The sequence below is a fragment of the Podarcis erhardii genome, assembly GCF_964252035.2.
Source record: "Podarcis erhardii genome assembly, chromosome: 11".
NCBI lineage: Eukaryota > Metazoa > Chordata > Lepidosauria > Squamata > Lacertidae > Podarcis > Podarcis erhardii.
The window spans coordinates 20,402,674-20,420,975 of NC_138501.1; the positions used below are offsets into that span (position 1 = coordinate 20,402,674).

The 18,302-nt window shown below is 42.2% G+C and overlaps 1 protein-coding gene across 1 annotated transcript; it reads right to left on the reverse strand.

Moving 5' to 3' along the window:
• Positions 1 to 1,960: 1,960 nt before the first annotated feature.
• SLC25A46 (solute carrier family 25 member 46) lies at positions 1,961 to 17,990 on the reverse strand. Its single transcript, XM_081880543.1, has 8 exons — positions 17,630 to 17,990; positions 15,560 to 15,602; positions 11,927 to 11,984; positions 11,249 to 11,326; positions 10,904 to 11,004; positions 8,446 to 8,502; positions 5,602 to 5,659; positions 1,961 to 3,307 (listed from the first exon to the last, which is right to left on the reverse strand). Exons 1-8 carry the CDS (start codon positions 17,865 to 17,867, stop codon positions 2,729 to 2,731), a joined length of 1,212 nt encoding a protein of 403 aa, XP_081736669.1. The 5' UTR covers positions 17,868 to 17,990; the 3' UTR covers positions 1,961 to 2,728.
• Between the last annotated feature and the right edge of the window lie 312 nt (positions 17,991 to 18,302).

The following is an 18,302-nucleotide window of genomic DNA, read 5'->3' on the forward strand; positions in this document are numbered from 1 at the left end:
GCCGTAATGTAGGCAGCCTAATAATTATTTTGCTTTAAAGCACATGTATTTAGTTCAATATGGGACGTGGGTGGCGCTGTGGGTTAAACCACAGAGCCTAGGACTTGCCGATCAGAAGGTCGGCGGTTCAAATCCCCACGACGGGGTGAGCTCCCATTGCTCGGTCCCTGCTCCTGCGAACCTAGCAGTTCGAAAGCACGTCAAAGTGCAAGTAGATCAATAGGTACCGCTCCAGCAGGAAGGTAAACGGCGTTTCCGTGCGCTGCTCTAGTTCGCCAGAAGCGGCTTAGTCATGCTGGCCACATGACCCGGAAGCTGTACGCCGGCTCCCTCGGCCAATAAAGCGAGATGAGCACCGCAACCCCAGAGTCAGTCACGACTGGACCTAATGGTCAGGGGTCCCTTTACCTTTATTTAGTTCAATACTGCCTTCAAATTCTTTTTAATAAAAATAAGGACTAAGTTTCCTGTCAGGGCTGTTTTATTTTATATTAAAAAATATTTACTGTTGATTCGCTTTAGCAAACTACCTTTTATTTTTATTTTTTTGCTCTTAAACAGCACCCCCCCCCCCAGGCATTTTGAGAATGCTGAATACTGTATAAAGGCAATTTCTGAAGCACCAACAGCTATAACAATGCTTGTATCCTGAGAGAACCTCTCATTGTACAAAACTGAGAAATTATTATGAACAAAAATCTGATTTCTGTATACAACCCCAGGAGTCAAATGTGTTCCTGTTGAACTTTAATTACCTCACATGTTGCAAAAGGCTAACATGCAAGAAAAAGTACTTCCCTCTCCAATGATGAACCCAAATTAGCCAAATATGCGCTGCATTCTCAGCTTGGGACACCTCTAATGTACACACAGTATATATCAAGTTTTAAAAGATGATATGGCTCTCAGCCAACTATTTTTCTGATTCCCCCCTAATGTCATTAGCATCCTGTCTAGGTGAAACAAATTTATTAAGTTATCAGGACCCATGGCTCATCACAGTATTATGTTTTTAAAGTTTTATTTAGTGCTACTAGTGCACCATCCTTTAAAAGCATTCAAGATCCCTTTAAAAGCATGAAGATAGTACATCTACAACATACATTTAAAAGTCAATTCCCCCCTAAAATTCTTCTTCTTCTTAGGTAATTTGTTTGCAGTATTTGCTTTGTTCTGCCAAACAGTCCAGATGCAGAACAGCTGAAGTTTTCCTCTGTCTTCCATCCTAATATCCAAGGGCTTAAGACACCCCCAAATGTTTGCTAACAGTGAGCAGAACAAATACTTTCTTTCAGTGCTATTTTCATGTGTGTCAGAACAGTTCAATGTGTATGCAACATTTGCTTTCTATTAAATAAGAACATTTATACATAGCGTAAATTTGCACATTTACTAGATTCATACAGCTATACCAATTCTCTAATACCACTTGTTAATTTATGAGGTAAGCAGGAACTTTTCAGAACCTGTTTTCAGCATGCTAGTGAATTAGAAACATCCTTCTAAATACTTCCATTATCAAAGCAAAATAAAACATTTAATGATCGGAATTGGTTTTTAATAAAGCCAAAGTTTTAAGTTTAGTGGTGGAATATTATACTGACAAGCAACAGAGTGCTGCTCTACAGCTACAACCACCTTTCCCAGAAGAATAATTAAGCAAAGATTAAAAAGCTGAAGTCATAAGTGGAGAGGACACTGATTGATAAGACAGGCAGACCACCAATTTCAGCCAAAATTCTTTAAAAAGAACTTCACTCTTTGGGGAGCAGGGGATGAGCAATGTTAAAAGGCAAGCTTTTTTATTATACTAGAATCAGAAAAATCTTTATTTATTATTACTAGCCATAGAAATAAAATAAGATACTTTTGACTGGTATTTGAAAACATGATCTAATTAGGGCCATGACTGTGCTAACATAGAAAAAATAATAAAGCATATCTTGGGATAAGACATATCTTATTTAGAACACATTTATTTAAAATAAAATCCATCAGACTTCAATGGAATTTGTTTTCAAGTGTTCTTATGGTGTTTGCCTAGTAGTGGTCAGGCAATGTATTTATAAACTGCTTATAATATTTTAGAATCTTCACACTTTTCATTACCATTAGCCTCATTGTCACATTTGTAAATTAACAAGAATACAATGTGGAAAAACTGGAATAGCAACCGCTTCTACATTCACACTCGTAACCATAGCAATTTTAATCCTTGTTACAGCAGTTATATGGCAAAACCCTTCAGCAGAGTTGTCAAAGTTCATTGGTTTTTGAGAGCATTCAAATGTAGTCAAAATAATTCTACGGACAGAAGCAAAGGCACACAGTCCTCAGTGCAAGTCCCTTTGAGAAGTGACAAGACTTCAAGAACAAGATCACAGCTATCATTCATTTCAAATTGAGTTTGTGCAGGATTTATCAGCAATCGGAAAATCACACTCTACACAGCAGATACAGATTTACAAAAGATGTTGCAATAGTTTATTTACATTTCAATATTGAAAAGCCCTGGCCTGTATAGACTTCCATGCTTCATTTCTCTCTCGCTCGCTCTCTGATTAAGTATTTCATAAAGGGCCTGGGACAACGCACATCTATTTACACAGGAACATTCTAGGTGGCTGGCAAGGAGAAAACCATTACTGTAGATTCTAAACTCGCAGCTTTCACTTGCTGACCTACTGCCTGAATACGTGGACTTTTGAGTGGCCACACCCATCACCTTCTAAGAAACATTCTGGAGCAGCGTCGAGTAAAGAATTTTAGTGAACTGCAGAACAGCAACGTGCAAGGTGTACTGTACAACTACAGCCCCAAACCCTTTGTAAAACCCCAATATTCCTTCTTCGCGCTTTATGGTATTGATACAGTCTCTCATTCCTTCGTACTGGGTATTGATGGGGAGGACTTCGTATCCCAGGTCCGTATTGTCAATGATGGTGCGTGTTCCTTGGATATGAAGACGGTGCAAAACTGTCTCCAGAGGGTAGAGCATCACATCAGCGCAAAGGCTGGCAGCAAAGCTGGCAATAAGTTCCGGAAAATAAGCATCCAGCATGCTTTGCACAGAACTCGAGTTCTCAGCTGGAAGGCTGGGGGAATTCTCTTTCTTGAGGAGGAGCAGGACTAACTTTTGAACAATGGAACTGATCACATAATGAAGAACTCCGTGTAGAACAGTCGGAAAGGCCAGGGCCAGGAGAGGGAGGAGCCGCTTGCTATGGGGCACTCCAAAGCCCATTGCTCTGCCTATGCCCTCTTTCAGACAATCCAAAATCCCAGGATTATCCCGAATGATTTCGCTCTGTAAAAAGAAAAAAGCACCACAGTGTTTCCAATGAATAAACGTCCAGAAGTTGTGACTTTTGCCATTTTAAAAATTTTGTTACTTATAAACAAATGATGCATTACCAGCTTCAGCAACAGGATCATAACCCACATTTGCAGGGATACTCTCAGCATAGTCTCCCTGCAGCAAGAGGCATCAAAAAGGACAAGGAAGTGGGGGACTGACCTCCTTTACTTCACTGGATCTGGCTGGGGAAATTAGTGTTATGGAGTCAGATCTCCTTTATGAATATTTCTTGCCACTAAGGTTAGTGCAGTGGCAGAAGTCCCATTTTTCTGTATTAACACTTACCTTCCACCAGCACGCACCCTAGACGTGGTGGTTAAGATTTGGACCGACCTAACAAGTCTAGACACCGTTTACTTTCCCGCTGGAGCGGTACCTATTTATCTGACGTGCTTTCGAACTGCTAGGTTGGCAGGAGCAGGGACCGAGCAACGGGAGCTCACGCCGTCGCGGAAACGGCGTTTCCGTGCTCTGCTCTGGTTCGCCAGAAACGGCTTAGTCATGCTGGCCCCATGACCCAGAAGCTATAAGCCGGCTCCCTCGGACAATAAAGCGAGATGAGCGCTACAACCCCAGAGTCAGTCATGACTGGACCTAATGGTCAGGGGTCCCTTCACCTTTAACAAGTCTAGACAGCATCTTAAAAAGCAGAGACATCACCTTGCCAACAAAGGTCTATATAGTTAAAACTATGGTTTTCCCAGTAGTGATGTATGGAAGTGAGAGATGGACCATAAAGAACGCCGGTCGCCGAAGAATTGATGCTTTTGAATTATGGTGCTGCAGGAGACTCTTGAGAGTCCCATGGACTGCAAGAAGATCAAACCTCTCCATTCTTAAGGAAGTCAGCCCTGAGTGCTCACTGGAAGGACAGATCCTGAAGCTGAGGCAGTGCATAACCACATTCCCTTATCTCACTCACGTGTAAATGTACAGATACACGCTAACCTCTCCATATGTGTATTGAACAGAGCAAATTAGATCCCAAACAATTTAGGTCATTGGAAACAGTATGAACAAACGTTTCCTTGGAAACGTTTGGGGATTTGCCAATACGTCAGTAGGTGTTTCCAATTATATCCTTGCTAAATGGCAAAGGAAAGTAGTAGTTTGAAGCTATTCCCACCAAGCTGACATTACGCCTCTAAAAGATATCACACCCATTTTGGAAAAGGAAGGGAGGGAGGGGAGGGCTGTTTCCACCCACTAGCTTCCTTGAACTCTACTAGGCTGTATAAAACACAAGCAGAAATTCAGCAGTATTAATAATTTTAAAAATCCATGGTCAGGATCCCAAGAACCTGACAACTAGTCCTGTGCATCTAAAGATGCTATGGGCATTTATCAAACAACACCACACCACACGAAGGGCTATTTTTTAAAACCAAAAGGAGTTTTCCATGTGGCACAGGGGGCTGCAGAAAAGATAGAGCATGTAGAACAAGTTGCACAGTTCTTGGTGTCCTGAGCTCCGATCCTGATCACAAGCATTTCTCATGATACCAAGAGCCATTTCATTCCTCGTTTAAGAGAACACCAAGCAGAAAGAAATAAGCATGTGCAGGTTTTTAATTTCACGTTGTAGTAACCGGTGTTTTTTCAAAATATGCGGGTGAAAACCTCAAAGGATGTTTTGGAAGCATGAGGACACACACAGAGAGCTGCACTACTGTGGTTAATTGAACACAGAAATGAACCAAATCAGCTGCTCAATTTCATCCTATATTCTTCAAACCCCCAAGCCAAAAAACTTTGAAGTAACTGGTGCGCCACCAAGTGGCTTGGAAAGGCACAAACTGAAAAGCAGTAAACTAGAAAATAAACTTACTGAGTGATGGAACATGCAAGCCCAATCAAATTTGACAGGTAGTTCAATACATTAAGAGAGTTTTCCTCACCATATAGTTCAGATGTCATTCCCTGCCCATTGATACAGCTTTTGGCACCTGCTAAAAACCTTTGTGTTGGATTTTCCAGATCCAAATAAAACCATTTAAAGAAATTAGCTGAAATCAGCTCTTGAGAGGTAGGAATTATTTGCTGTGAATTTAAAAATAACTAGTAATACAAAACATGATATTGCTTGTATCAAATACTTTTAATAAAGCAGAATATCTCTTCTTCTAGGGGCAATGCAAATAAAGACAGAATACCAAAGCTCAGGCCAGCTGATGCTAGGATACTTTGACCTCCGATTCCCCAAATACTGTTACCTGACAGCAGACAAAAAGCATTTAACTTACCTGTACTGTTTCAATCAGACTTGCAGAATAAAAAGGCATTGCTATCAAGCAAGTCAGCCTAGAGGAAAGCACAGACACTTATCATTTTGATAATGACATGGTTTTTTTGCTACAGTCAACAGTCCATCTAAACCAGGGGTCAGCAATTTTTTCCAGCACGGGGCTGGTCCATTGTCCCCTCAGACCTTGTGGGGGGGCTGGACTATATTTTGGAGAGAAAAAAGAAGAACAAATTCCTATGCCCCCAAAATAACCCAGAGATGCATTTTAAATAAAAGGACACATTCTACTCATGTAAAAACACGCTTATTCCCGGACCATCCGTGGGCTGGATTTAGAAGGCGATTGGGCCGGATCCGGCCCCCGGGCCTTAGTTTGCCTACCCATGATCTAAACTGAGGCTTTAATTTAAATCAGTTTAGCCCTGTTTCTAAGATTTAAATTATTTGGCTTAGGTGGGGGAAGGTGCTGTTAAAATCCTCCTAACGGTAAGATGAATCCACATCCAAGATTAATTTAGTAGATATGGAATCTTATGGCATTACTTCTCAATATGCATATTAAGTGAAATACAACAACAACAATTTTTATTACGGTCCAGAGACCAACAAAACATTACAAATCAATACAGCTTCGAATCAATTAAAAAATTTACAATAGATAATAGGACTGAAAGTGACCATTTACCTCTTATCATCTCCACTACTGGCCAAAATTCAATTCAGCACTCTCACATAGAACATGAGGATATAGTCAAAGCAAATGATCCAGCATTGCGTAGGAAAAAATGGACACCTGAGATAGCAATTGCAGTTGAGAATAGATTGAATTCACAAACTGCAATTGAGTTAAGATCAATTATAATAAACAATTTATCAATAGACTCCTCCCTGACAGCTTATGAAAATCTCATTGAGTCCTTGCAGGATGTGGTCTCGGTTAACATAAACTCAGCCGGCAAGCCACGCACTGCTAAAGGGCGCAGTTGGTTTGACCAAGAGTGCCACACAAAGAAGGAAGCCTTAAGGAACGCCTATTTGGAACGCCTATTTGGCCTATAGAAACGCTGGATTAAGCTACTTACCTCAATCTTATTTCAAAATCAAAAAAGAGTACAAAGCCCTTTTGGCCTCAAAAAAAAGGCAGTCCGAACAAAATTCCTGGTCCCTACTATTGAATGCCTCACTAAACAATGAAACTAAACTATTTTGGCAACTGGTCTCCGACTCAATGAAAAATAGTTCAACAGCCCCCAGCTGTGTCATTCCAGCTCGGGTTTGGGAGAACCACTTCAGAAATATATTTATGGAAAATCCAAACCTCCCTTCCAGTTTACAGGAAGATGACAGGGCACAATTGTCACTGCTCCCTAATTGGAGGCCGGTTACTGTGGAGGAAGTCCATACATTAATTGGGAATCTGAAGAGTGGAAAGGCTCCGCGGAAAGACTTTATCCCAGCTGAGTTGATTACATCAAACCAGCACTGGTGGGCTCCGCTTCTGGCAGCACTCTTTACGGCAGTAAGTAACTCTGGTAAGGTACCATATAGCTGGAAACATGCTTTAGTAGTTCCAATCTTTAAGAGAGGCCACCCAAATGTACCTTCCAATTATAGGCCTATTAGCCTGCTCTCAATAATTGGGAAACTGTATGCCCATTTCCTCAGTAGCAAATTGACAACTTTTCTAAATGAACATAATATACTATCTGAAGCCCAGGCAGCTTTCCGTGAGAATCATTCAACAACAGACCATTGTCTAATGCTGTCCTTCCTAGCTGAGAAGTATACCAGACACCTACAGGGTAAACTCTTTGTGGCCTTTATGGACCTGAAATCAGCATTTGACTCCATCCCCAGATCCCAGCTATGGTCCAAATTGAGTCTGATCCTGAAGTGAAATACAGTGGCACCTCTGGTTGCGAACGGGATCCATTCTGGAGCCCCATTCGCAACCTGAGCAGAATGCAGCCCGCGTCTGCGGTCACGATTCGCCGCTTCTGTGCATGCGCATGATGTCATTTTGAGCGTCTGTGCATGCGCGAGCGGCGAAACCCGGAAATAACCTGTTCCATTACTTCCAGGTCGCCGTGGGACACAACCTGGAAAGATTTAACCTTCTTCAGATACACTGAAACAGAAGTCACCAGACCCTTATATATAGTGGGAGGGTGGGGTGGGGTTTTTCTTAGGAGGGTAGTAGGGTCTGGTGACTTCTGTTTCAGTGTATCTGCTTAGTGCAGAAGCCCCCAATTTGAATGCGCTGGGGGGGCGGGGAGACACACTGGCACTGAATAAAGAATGACTGACAGCAACCGTTCCTTTTTGCAATAGCATTTCTCCCTACTGAAACTTTCATTATTGCTGTGTGATAGCACTGCTTGGCCTTACAGTGCTCATCTGAGGGGAGTTACTAATATGAGTTACTTACTTTGATCACAGGTAGGTAGCCGTGTTGGTCTGCCGTAGTTGAAACAAACAAACAAACAAAATTCCTTCCAGTAGCACCTTAGAGACCAACTAAGTTTGTTATTGGTATGAGCTTTCGTGTGCATGGTATGGGCTTTCGTCTGAAGAAGTGTGCATGCACACGAACGCTTATACCAATAACAAACTTAGTTGGTCTCTAAGGTGCTACTGGACAATTTTTAAACTTTTTATATATTTCAGTTTGCAGTTGACACTTCAGAATGCTAAAAAAAAAAAAGGTTTTTGCCATATTGCTGATTAATCTTTTTTTTTCATATTTGCACTATTAAGTTGCTATTGGTTCTTTTTTCAGCAGTATAATAACATCCTTCTGTACTAAAAAAAAATTGGGAGTAAATTTAACACATATACATACCCTTTCAGCATAAGATGTCCTCCTATCTGCTTGGGACTCCACTTATATGAAAGTTCTCTACAAAAAATAAAGTAGCGATTGGCAATAAATGGTTACTAACCAAAATTCAAGGCATAGATACCGGTCCCTCCTTTATATCTTATGGTGAAATGACTTGCACAACAGGCAACACCCAATAGCACCAGTCTGCTTGCGGAACAGACTTCTGCTCACATGACGGAAATTCTTCTCCTCTCCTGTCGGCAGCCCTCCCTGTGCAATGGCAAAAATCTGTTCCAGAGGGTGCAGGGGTGAAGGGGAGATGGCCAAGTTGTTTGTGCAGGGTTGGATATTGCTCATAATCTACAGGTTTTCAGAGACACCGGTGCCTACAAAGCTCTGCCTGAACAGTGCTATGGTATGCATTTCTACATCAGAGATTACACCGCATATAAGAAAGCCACTACATGTACAGAACATTTCTCACAAAAGAAGAAAATCTTTAATAAAAATACATTAAAAAAAGAAGAAGAAAGGAACAGAAGAACCTGTTTCTGGGCCTTTTTCAAGTTGAACCACAAAAGGCTACAGAACTTTATTAAATTTAAACTTTTGTAATATAGTGGTTTTGTTCCATAAACTATTAATACAGATTTCATAGATTTTTAACACACTATCAGTGTTAGCACCAGGTACGATCTAAAGACAAAATGTGTAGATCCTTATAACTAGCTGGGCAACTGTGACGGGGGCGCAAGGGAAGGGAAGAAACAAAGAAGCAAACCTCTGCAAGGATATTTCATTACCTATTAGTGGTAACAGGCATTTATACCTTTTTGAAGAGTTTTATAGTTTCCTACTGAGGATTCATTTAAATCCAATCTAGTAAATTACCAACTAGAACAGTGCAACGACTGCGTCTTACGGCTATCAGAATTTTTTAAAAATGCAAAGTTTATATTGTATTGACTTATTTTCATTCATTTTGCAATAATCAGCATGTCAATGAGTCTTCCTTTACTAACTACTGGCTAGTTACATTTAAAATATTGCTTTATGTTCCTTGAGGTCATGCAGAGCCAAGTAGTGACTCTGCTATACAGCGAAGCTCACACTCTCAAATGCTTTACATAGTTTGCAATGCCAATTTCCATTCAGTAGCAAAAAGGCAGCAGACTTGGATTTCTACTTTCGCTAAAAAACTACAGTTACTTTACTTTGGGCTTGTTCCTGGATTTCAAAATGCTACTGCCAAGATAACAAGCTTACTCTTTGAATGACACATACAGTAATCAGCTTGGATCTACTTAACAGCTAAAACAGCTCATCTTAACTGGAAGAGACACTGGCCAACAGGGGGAAAAAACTACTAAGAAATGGTATCAGCTGCTCAAGGTCAAATAGTCTTCAATCTGGAAACATAGGGAGCATCTGATACTCTTGAGGTGTATTTAGCTTCCAGTAGGAGAGGAAAGCAAGTGTTAAAAAAGAGCTCTAATTCACAGGAAGACTCAGTTACTGTTTATACAATTAACACGCCACCAGAAATATATCTTAAAGAGGTACACAGATCAGTTTGCAGTGCAATCCTAACCGTGCCTGTTCAAAAGTCAGTTCCACTAAATTCAGTGGAGCTTGCTCTCAGGATTGGGACCAGATAATGGGTCTACTGAAGACATCATAGTCTAATTTTGCGGCTCTTCAGCAACCATCTTCTATAGGCCCCTATTTACTAATGGCAAACGTATTCCACAGCTTCTTGGCTGTTGATCTCATCCATGTCATCATGCTCATTTCCTTTCCTGCTCTTTATGCCACTCTTTTCAACAAGGCCTTCTGTAATTCTACAAGGAGGTTCTACTATTATTCCAGGGATATTCCCAAGTATAAGATATCATCACCTCTGGTCATTCAGATTTGCCATAATAGGACTAATTCAAGCCAGCTTTTATATGTTCTTGGAAACCTAAGACTTTAAACAGAATTGCAATGCCATGTTCTTGGCACAAAACTAAGCATATTCCGCTGCACAGTTCTACTAATGCAAACGTTGCAGCAATTGGTCAGACCTAAGGTGGGTGGATGAAATCCATCAGTATCTGTCCACTAGTAGAACAGATACCGTTGGCAGAACTGTGTGCCTTCCAGAGGGTTGGAACAAATACTGCCTGGAGCAGAAAGGGGGTTGCTGAGGGAAGAGAGGAAGGAAAAGGCTCCTGTGTGAGTGGAAGTCCACTTGCATGACATTAAGAACTTAAAAAGAGAGCTGCTTGATCAGGCCAGAGGCCCTTCTAGTCCAACATGTCATTCTCGTAGTGGCCAGCCAGAGGCCTATTGGAAGCATGCAGGTGGGCCCTGACTGCAGTGTCGCCCATTGAGTTTTAATTTAAACTGATGCAATCAATTTCTGAGACTATCCCAAAGAGACATGATGGACAAATACTGCTTTTACTTAATGTAAGAGAAAAATGAGAATTACCTGGGCAAGGGTGTGAATTCACTGATGATGCCCTCTGCTCCAAGGGTTATGCCTTGAACAATGAAAGTGCTCCCCATTCCTTTCCAAAGAGCTCTGGGCCCCTGAAATTTAAAACGATAGCTTGAAGAAAATAGCTATATAATCTAACCCAGTATTTGATGTTTTCCTGCAACTAGTATTTCTATACAGTGACTTCTATGCGTATATGCATTCATTATCTGCCATATTTTTATACTCGCAAACTGCATTTGGGGGACAGGGGTAGGAATCAGACTTAAAGTAGTATATAACTGGTAGTTATATTTAATTTCTCTTTAAACAAATCTGTAGACACCAAATACCTACCTGGGCCTTATTGATGCTATACATAATGTTGACAATTGTAAATGGAGTGAGATGATAATTCCTGGCATGGTAATTAACCTGCAAAAACAAACATACATGCATACAGTTACAAACATTTGTAACTGGTATAATTAACATGTTATAATAACATATTGTAATTGACTCCACAACACTATCTCAATTGTTTCCCTAAAGACTTACAGGATCACTCAAATACAATCCATGCTGAAGTGCTATCCAAATATCATATTTTAGCTGCAACTTGAAGGAAATGTCTAATCCAGGAGAGGGTAACATGTTGGACCGTAAATCCCATTATCCTTGCCCACTGGCAGGAGTTGGAGTCCACATTTGGAGAGCCACTAGTTAGCCAATCAAATCCAGTATTTTCTGTGACATTAAAATTAAATGGGCTGTATCCAAAGATAGTCATAAACCAGATAGATCCATTGAAATTAGTGCATATGACAAATGTAGGCCCAATAACATCATCAGGTCTACTGTGAGTAGAACTTAGTTGGATACAGCACAATACTAAAAGCACAAGCCTATCCATGTTTACTTGGCAGTAAATCCCATTTCTGTTCAATGGTGCTTACTCCAGGAGCATATGCTGAGGACTGCAGCCTAAGTGAGGCCAACAAGACACATGTGAGAGAGCAACTCACAACAACTTACCTGGCACTGTCGACGCAGAACAATGCAAGGATGAGCCAGCACATTTTCTGTAAACAAACTTTGGAAAAACAATTATGTTAAACACAGAACTTTCTCCCACTTATTACTATTTATTTCATTTATGAACCGCTTCCTATGAAGCACCTCAAAGCAATTTCACAATACAATAAAACATACATGAAACAATTGCATATATAAAAACCACTATATATATATATAAAATAATTTCAAACTCAGTACCGATACCAACTGGGATAAAAATCTCTACTTAGAAAGCTTGTCAAAAGAAGCAAGTCTTCAACAGACACGGAAAAGACAATTAAGATGGCACACTAAACAAGTGTTATTATTATATTGTTTTAGTAATCAACATAACTTTGAAGTATTATTAAGTTACAAAATGTTATTAAAATGCTTTGGTACTCTAAAGCAAGGTGGTTATCTATCAGAATAATTTGTATAATAGCAAGAACTAAAAAGATAAACTTTACAGAATATCTTGAAATCACTCAGATCTCATGAGGTTGGATGTAGACTTGCCCTTTCATTCATGGAAGGGATTTTGATGGAGAAACAAGAGAAGGAGATCTTTGCTAAATTTCCCTTCCTCCTCTAGTCCACAGTGCTATCTCCCATGGTGTTCCAGAGGGTCCCACAATCCTCCAAAATAGGTTTTCAGGGGGCTATGGGAGGCTGCAGGGCAAACGATGGGAAAGAGCCTCCCGCTTTCTACCAAAAGAAGGGTCAAGTTAGCAGAGTTCTGTTCCTGGCAAGTCTGGATCCAACCCTCCAAGTTCACTCACAGCTTTTTATAATTAGCATCTATGAGCTGCCCAAGCAACTGAGACAACTTATAACAACACTGATACAATAAGTCATGTATGATACTTAAGCAGAAATTTAAACAGCCTAAAACCTCATTTAAAGCATTCCATTGATAAAAACAGAAATAAAAATGTATGTGTCTGAATAATAATAATAATAATAATACTCCTTGCATCTGGCTGAGGTAATAGGCAAGGGGGAAGGAAAATAGTAAAGGCAGCAGCACACCCAACAGCAGCAATACGAGCAACAAAACAGAACTGCTAGACTATATAATTCTACCCAACGTCAGCAAAAACCTTTTGAAAGAAAGTTGTAAAAATCTGGTGGAAGACAAATTAAAGGCAGGGCTAGGTGGGCTTCCTTGGCAATTAATTCCACTGTGTGGAGCATGAATGGGAAAGGACTTTTCCCTTCATACATCTTTTGGGGGCAAAGGGCAAAGCATGCCTCTTTTTCCATTCCCAAGGTATGCTGAACTCAGGTTATTCAGGACTTTAGAAAAGATCACCATCACCTTGAATTGGGTCTAGAAGCAAATAGGCAGCAAATGCAAGCAAGTTAGAGCTCTCTATGTAGCCCGGTCTTATCAATAAGATGAGCCACATAATTCTGCATTAGATTAAGCTTTCAATCCATTTCCACATCTCCAATGTGGTGCATATAGTTGCAGTAATTTAGACAGGAAGTTAACAGTGCTTGGATAGTGGTGGCCAGATCCTTATCTGAGAGGAAGGGCTCATAAAAAGCTCTCCTTGCCATTGTTATCACCTGAACACCAAGCAGCACACCCTAACACATAGTTCTGCCACTGTAGCAGCTATTTAGTACAGAAGCCAAACTGTAGAACCAAGTCTACACAATTTTTTACTATAAAGGTAAAGGGACCCCTGACCATTAGGACCAATCGCGTACGACTCTGGGGTTGCAGTGCTCATCTCGCTTTATTGGCCAAGGGAGCCGGCGTTCAGCTTCCGGGTCATGTGGCCAGCATGACTAAGCTGCTTCTGGTGAACCAGAGCAGCGCACGGAAACGCCGTTTACCTTCCCGCAGGAGTGGTACCTATTGATCTACTTGCACTTTGACATGCTTTCGAACTGCTAGGTTGGCAGGAGCAGGGACCGAGCAATGGGAGCTCACCCCGTCGCGGGGATTCAAACCGCCGACCTTCTGATCGGCAAGTCCTAGGCTCTGTGGTTTAACCCACAGTGCCACCCATGTCCCCAATATTTACTATGCAAAACCCAAATCTGACAGATACACATGGCTTGAGCTTGGACCTAGAGAAGATTCTGATGACGTGACACATTCATTTCCCATGCAGCCTGCAGCAGTTATGCAATAAGTTATAAAGAGGAAACAAACAAATAGGCAGGAAACATTTAAGGCCTGGAGAGCAGACATTTTACATTAGGATCCGTTGCCGAAGCTTCATCAGTCACCCCTGCCCCTGAGAAGAACCAAGACCTGCGGAATGCCTTGACCAGTAGGGATCAAAACATCTTGTGTTACCTGATGCTGGTTGCTAGGCAGCACACTTTAAGGGGGAGGGGCTACTCTCCCTTAAGGTAATAGTAGAATCTTCAAGGAGCAGCAGTTTAAACAGCCACAATGATAGTGGGCAACTGGAAATGCCCACCTCAGAGTGCTTGCCAAGCTTCGCCAAAGAGGGAATTCTCCCGAGTTTTATTCACCAAATAACCAAAAATCCCCATACAATGAAAGGATTCTGCGTCACAGTTCTATCGGACCAATATACTGGGTCCTTTGTAACTGTGTTTCAAATGAACGATACTGTTCTTGTTTGTACAGAAAATTCTGGCTATTTAGAGCTATACCGCCAAAGAAATAGAGTTATATAACATTGCAACTTTCTGTCCTTGTGCTTCATACAGCTGTCAAGTTTAGTTAGGGGAAGCGCATGGGGAGCCAACTTGAGAGTCGTGGCAGAAAACTTATGCTAAATCTGTCTGAGCGCGCCATAAAACTCATTTGCAGGCCTATGAGGAGGTGGTGGTGGTAGCAAATAACTCTTTTTTCTCACCCTCCATTGAACTGAGAAGGGTCAATTAAGCCCTAAGGTAGAGTCTCTGGAATGCAAACCAACAGCGGTTCACTACAATGCCTCTGCCAGATGCTGTGCTAATAAAAGTTGCTCACATTTGGTCTGACTTAGACACAGTCACTAGGGAGAATCTAAACCGCAAGCATCAGATTCAACTGCATGTCACTACTGCTTGGATCATTTTGTTCTACCCTTCCTGTAAAAGCAACCGGAACTCTGTCCATTAAAGTCTGTTGCTTGTGGAAATTACTCTCCCCACCTCCTATATAAGCCCACATGTCTGACATGAACAAGTTGTAAGGCTTTGCTTCCTTTATAAGAAGTATAAATATTGATAGCTCAGAATAGAGATGTTGTACTTCCAAGTTATGGAACTTTCTATCAGTACAGGTTAGGACAACTCCCCCATACATTTCTCCTTGTAAGAGCTGCAACACCTTTTTTAAGAAGTTACCTTTTGGCTGAACTCTTTCGATGGCTACTGAGTTTGATAACTGGATGTTGCTGATGTTGCCTTTGTATTACAGTATTTGTTACTTGCTTGTAAACCACTTTGGAAAGTATATAAATATTGTAATGAATACATTTTTGAAAGGTGATAGAAAACTCTGCTTACGCTGAATGAAAATATTAAAGCATTTAGTTGCATGTGCAACCTTAACACACGTACAGAGATATGGATTGGGAAAAAGTGCTTTTGTGTTTATTAAAAATGTTATGAATTACATAATTGTGATATTACCTTGCCAGGCCAATCCCAAAGCCTGCAAATCTATTCAACTGTTCTGAAAGACAGAAAGACAACACAAACAACTGTTAGTTTTAATCAGCTACACAACAAAACACAGGGAGAAGGACCCTATCCAAAATTTGCATTAGTCTGGTAAAGGAACAAATACACACATAGATATTTACAAAATATAATAAATCAATAACTGTTTGCCTTAAATTTCTCAAGTAAGCTAATATAATTTATTCTAAAAAGTTAAGGTAAAGGACCCCCGACAGTTAAGTCCAGTCGCGAATGACTCTGGGGTTGCGGCACTCATCTCGCTTTACTGGCCGAGGGAGCTGACATTTGTTTGCAGACAGTTTTTCCGGGTCATGTGGCCAGCATGACTAAGCCGCTTCTGGCAAAACCAGAGCAGCACATGGAAACACCATTTACCTTCCCGCCGGAGTGATACCTATTTATCTACTTGCACTTTGACGTGCTTTTGAACTGCTAGGTTGGCAGGAGCTAGGACCAAGCAACGGGAGATCACCCCGTTACGGGGATATGAACTGCTGACCTTCCAATCGGCAAGCCCTAGGCTCAGTGGTTTACACTGCGCCACCCACATCCCTATAATTTGTTCTAGTCTATGACAAATTTGGGACATACATTTGCTTAATTACAACTCTCACTGAGCCATGATCCTTATTTGGTGACCTTGGGCCAACATTTCCTGGTTGGAGACATAGAGATATAAATAGAGCTAGCATCATAGGGTCAACACTGCTGGACAGCTGCCAAGACCACAGTACCTTTACCCAGCTTCCCAAACAGAAAGGTGTCGATAAGCAAGAAGCAGCAGCAACAGCCTCTTCTCACAACTACAGTGGTGCCCTGCCAAGTCGAATGCCTCGCAAGACGAAAAACTCGCTAGACGAAAGAGTTTTCCGTTTTTTGAGTCGTTCCGCAAGACGAATTTCTCTATGGGCTTGCTTCGCAAGACGAAACGTCTTGCAAGTTTGTTTCCTTTTTCTTAAAGCCGCTAAGCCGTTAATAGCCGCTAAGCCGCTAATAGCCGTGCTTCGCAAGATGAAAAAACCGCAAGACGAAGAGACTCACGGAACGGATTAATTTCGTCTTGCGAGGCACCACTGTACCACTTGCCTAGTTCTTTGTGGTTGCACCACTGAGAGGTGTGGGATGAGTGATTATGCAAAGACTTCAGAGCATCTACCTCCTCATCTCGCTTATTGTGACTCCCCCTCTAGGCTGTGTGACAACAAATATTGGGCCTACAGGGGACAAACCACAGGTGGGCCCAACCCCCACTGCTGTATCACCCAGAGGAAAAGTATAGGTAAGTAAGTGGACTAGCTGCTTTTCTGAGCAGCATTTGAGTGGGGTGGAGAATATATTGTTATAGATTACTAATGTTTTCCTAACAGGCACTATTTTTTCTAGAGAGTAAAAGGAACACGTACCACTTAAGAAAAGAAAAAACTGGTTCTAGTGAGACTGGCTTGCAAAAATTGGGTAAAGAGAAGAGATTGTACAACATCACGAGCTCTTAGCGAACAACAGGTTAGGAGAACACTTGCTCTAGGACTCACACTGATTGCTTTAAAAACTCCAAATCGAAATACAGTATGAACCAACCGTAAGGAGGAAGAAAATGAAAAAGCATACAGTACTAAGCATGCCTCTGGCTCATCACGCTAGGAAGAGCCTCACTTGCAATCCAGCACCCTCGAAACAGTCCGAACTCCAAAGAATGCAGAGCACCAAACTGTTGCGGGGCTAAAATTTGCCAGAAAGAAGGGAATTCTGTTTCTACGACAGGCGGGGAAAAAAAACAACCACGTATAGGAACGTCCAGGAGCATAAGAATCTGCACGTTGGCCTTTGCAACCGTGGCCTTTTGCAAGCAGAAAAGGCGATTTTTGGGGGGTGGGGGTGGGGACGGACATCCAGCGTGGGAAGCAAGAATATATGCGACCCACGGAAGATGCTGGGCTCTCCTGGGCCCCTTGGTTTTGGGGCCCAGGCCCCGTCTAACCGGCGCGTGCCTCGCCTCCTCCTCCTCCTCCTTATACGTACCGGAGCCGGCGGCCACGCTCCCCGCGTAAGAGTCCTCGTTGAAGCCCGCCGCCCCCAGCGGGGTCCCTGCCGCGAACTGCGGGGTCTTCTCCCCCCAGTGGAGGTTGCGGCTGCCGGGGATGTCAGGCGGGGTGCTGACCCAGTGGCCGAGGTCCGGCTTGGCCACGAAGCCCCCCGGCTCCTCTCGGCCGCCCCGGTAGCCCAGGCCGTCGAAGCCCTCGGGGCGCCGCGGATGCATCGGGCCACAAGCGAGGAGAGAGCCGGGAGACCCAGGAACGTCAAGAGGTTTTGACAGCAACAACAGGGCAGACCTCGCCGCGGCGCCCTCAAGTTCCCCCCTCAGGCTTCACTTCCGGTGCTAACCGGAAGCAAACCCCGCCGCCCTGAAGCATACTCGTCTCCATGGCGGGTCATGTGACGCGGGCGGTTTCCCGCCCCTAAGCCTGATATTATTGAGGGGCGTGGCTCGTTCTGCCAGCCCGCTTCCTTGCTAACCTAGAGATAAGAAAAATATAGAGCGTTTCGTTGTCCCTATATTCTCTATATTTACTGGGGAAAGCTGTTTTTAAATCCACCGGACAATATTAGGACCAACCAAAATATTTTTGTTATTTATTTATTTAATTTGTATACCGTCCAAACCCACAGGTCTCACCTGCTGGAAATGTAAAGA

What these genes read in the sequence shown, in the direction of transcription:
- SLC25A46 (XM_081880543.1), bottom strand. Translation starts at nt 17,867, where the DNA reads ATGCATCCGCGGCGCCCCGAGGGCTTCGACGGCCTGGGCTACCGGGGC. An exon ending in TTCTGCGTCGACAGTGCCAG is followed by an intron (nt 11,327 to 11,926) that starts GTAAGTTGTTGT and finishes TTGTTTTTGCAG; the next exon opens with GTTAATTACCATGCCAGGAA. An exon ending in GTCTGATTGAAACAGTACAG is followed by an intron (nt 3,308 to 5,601) that starts GTAAGTTAAATG and finishes TTCTTTTTACAG; the next exon opens with AGCGAAATCATTCGGGATAA.